Source organism: Crocodylus siamensis, chromosome 2 (genome assembly GCF_052110815.1).
Source record: "Crocodylus siamensis isolate JL-2025a chromosome 2, ASM5211081v1, whole genome shotgun sequence".
Classification (NCBI taxonomy): Eukaryota; Metazoa; Chordata; order Crocodylia; family Crocodylidae; genus Crocodylus; species Crocodylus siamensis.
This window is the reverse complement of record NC_143396.1, coordinates 167,634,410-167,636,640: the sequence shown is the minus strand read 5'-3', so window position 1 is coordinate 167,636,640 and position 2,231 is coordinate 167,634,410. Positions and strand designations below refer to the sequence as shown.

The window sequence follows — 2,231 nt, the reverse complement described above, 5'->3', positions numbered from 1 at the left end:
GAGGTCTATATCCTTTCATATAATTTTGCCTACATTCACATGTAAAGGTTGCTGGTTCCAGCCTGAGTTGAAACACAGCTGAGGCTGTAACCCATATCTTCAGCCATGCAAACACATGCTCAAAATGCAGATAAGGATGTACCTGCAGTTTTTGTAGATCATAGGCGAGTTGGGACAAAATACATATAGAAGCACAGAATAAGAGGGAAGTGTAAGGCCATACCTTTTGTGATTGTATAAAAGCTCCTTATGGCCTGTTTTTGGGAGGGCCAATTTGCCCTATCCTGTCACAGACATTTTACACTCATTCCTGATTGTTATGTTTTCTTGTCCCCAGCAGGAAAGTTTAAATAATGTCTGGAGCAAATGATACCATGCTAAAAAAATTCATCCTCCTGGGACTGACAGATTGTCTTGAGCTTCAGGCCCACCTTTTTGCAATGTTCCTGATGATCTACATTATTACCTTGGTATGGAATCTTGGGATGATCATGCTAATCAAGATCAGTCCACAACTCCACACCCCCATGTACTTCTTCCTCAGCAACTTGTCCTTTGTGGATACTTGCTGCACCTCAGTCATCACCCCCAAGATGCTGGCAACTTTCTACTGTGATGGGAAAAGCATTACTTTCTTTGGGTGCGTAGTACAGCAACTGCTCTACTCAGTCTTTGTGTCCGTTGAGGCCTTCCTGTTGGCAGTGATGGCCTATGATCGCTATGTAGCTGTTTGTAATCCCCTTCTCTATAGTACTGTGATGTCCCATACAGTTTGCCTGAAGCTTGTTGTTGGTTCCTACACTGTTGCCTTCACCAGTGCCATTGTACAAGTCAGCTGCACCTTCAGTTTATCATTCTGTGGCTCCAACAGAATCCCCCATTTTTTCTGTGACATACACCCTCTGTTGAAAGTCTCTTGCACTGACACCCACATCAATGAGATTGTGCTATTTGTTTTTACCTGTATTGTTGGTTTACCAACTTCACTAGAAATTTTTATTTCCTATGCTTACATCCTCTGCACCATTTTAAAAATCCCGTCTGCAAAGGGTAGAAACAAAGCTTTTTCTACTTGTGCCTCCCACCTGATGGCTGTCACGGTATTCTATGGGAGTACTTTGTTCATATATTTGCGGATCACACCCAGCTATTCTCTAGACCAAAACAAGGTGCCCTCCGTATTCTACACAGTGATGATCCCCATGCTGAACCCCCTGATCTACAGCCTGAGGAACAAAGATGTGAAGGATGCCGTCAGGAAAGCCATAAGAAGGAATAGTTATCTGTAAATCTAACTGTAGGAATGTATGTGTTTTCCAAAATTCAATAGGAATTTGTAGTTCATGGATAATAGGTCATATGGTGTCCAAAATACAGGAGCACAGCTAGTTGATAAAACAGCTTGTTTAGTCTAGAAGGGAGAAGACCAAAGTAGGCAATATGGAAAGAACTGTTATGAAGAGGACACTAATTAACTGTTTTCCCCATTTCCACTAGGGAAAAAAGAGCAGTTTAACTGGCAGCAAAAAGCTTGAGCATTAGGAAAAGTTCTCCAACTGTAAGGATGGCAAATACTGGAAAAGACTACTGATGGATGTTGTGGAATCTTCTTCAGAGGAGGTTTTTTAAGAACAGGTCAGACAAATATCTCTTGAGGCTGACCTAGATATACTTGATCCTGTATCAGTGAAGAGAGTTGGACTGGATCATCCCCTGTGGCCTCCATGGGTTCTGTACTTCTATGATGTCATACCTAAGAATCAGCCCTTCTAAAATATAATACAAGGTGGTTCTGTACAGGTTGGTTTTATTAGTTGAATTCTTCTAAGTGAAGAATTCAACCCTATAAAAGTGACTCCCTGAGATCTTCAACAGCATCATAAAATTCAATCGAACTCTTAATGGGAATGGTTTATCTTTCTTCTCCAGTGTATAATACCTTATCTTGCTTCATAGTTATTTTTCTTGTTTATTGCTTCTGAATATTTTTCCATCAGATCTCTCTTCCCTATCACAGCACCATTTGTATGCATCATCCTTGTCTGTTATACGTAGATCATTTATCTGTAAAGGGTTATTATTTGAGTCAGATATTGCTGTTTGACTTAACTCCAAAATTAATTTTCATATAGCTTCTATTATTCCATTCCAAGTATTATACATTTGGTTTTATGTGTATATATGTCCATAATTATATATATTATACTGTAGATAAATATGCAGTCAAAGTT

The 2,231-nt window shown here is 39.6% G+C and overlaps 1 protein-coding gene across 1 annotated transcript; it reads left to right on the top strand.

Moving 5' to 3' along the window:
- The first annotated feature begins 353 nt into the window (after positions 1-353).
- LOC149871152 (olfactory receptor 5AP2-like) lies at positions 354-1,289 on the top strand. The gene has a single exon (XM_090034843.1). It carries the CDS (start codon positions 354-356, stop codon positions 1,287-1,289), a length of 936 nt encoding a protein of 311 aa, XP_089890969.1.
- The last annotated feature ends 942 nt before the right edge of the window (positions 1,290-2,231 follow it).

Excerpts from the sequence above, each read along its gene's own strand:
- LOC149871152 (XM_090034843.1), top strand. The coding sequence starts at position 354 with ATGTCTGGAGCAAATGATACCATGCTAAAAAAATTCATCCTCCTGGGA.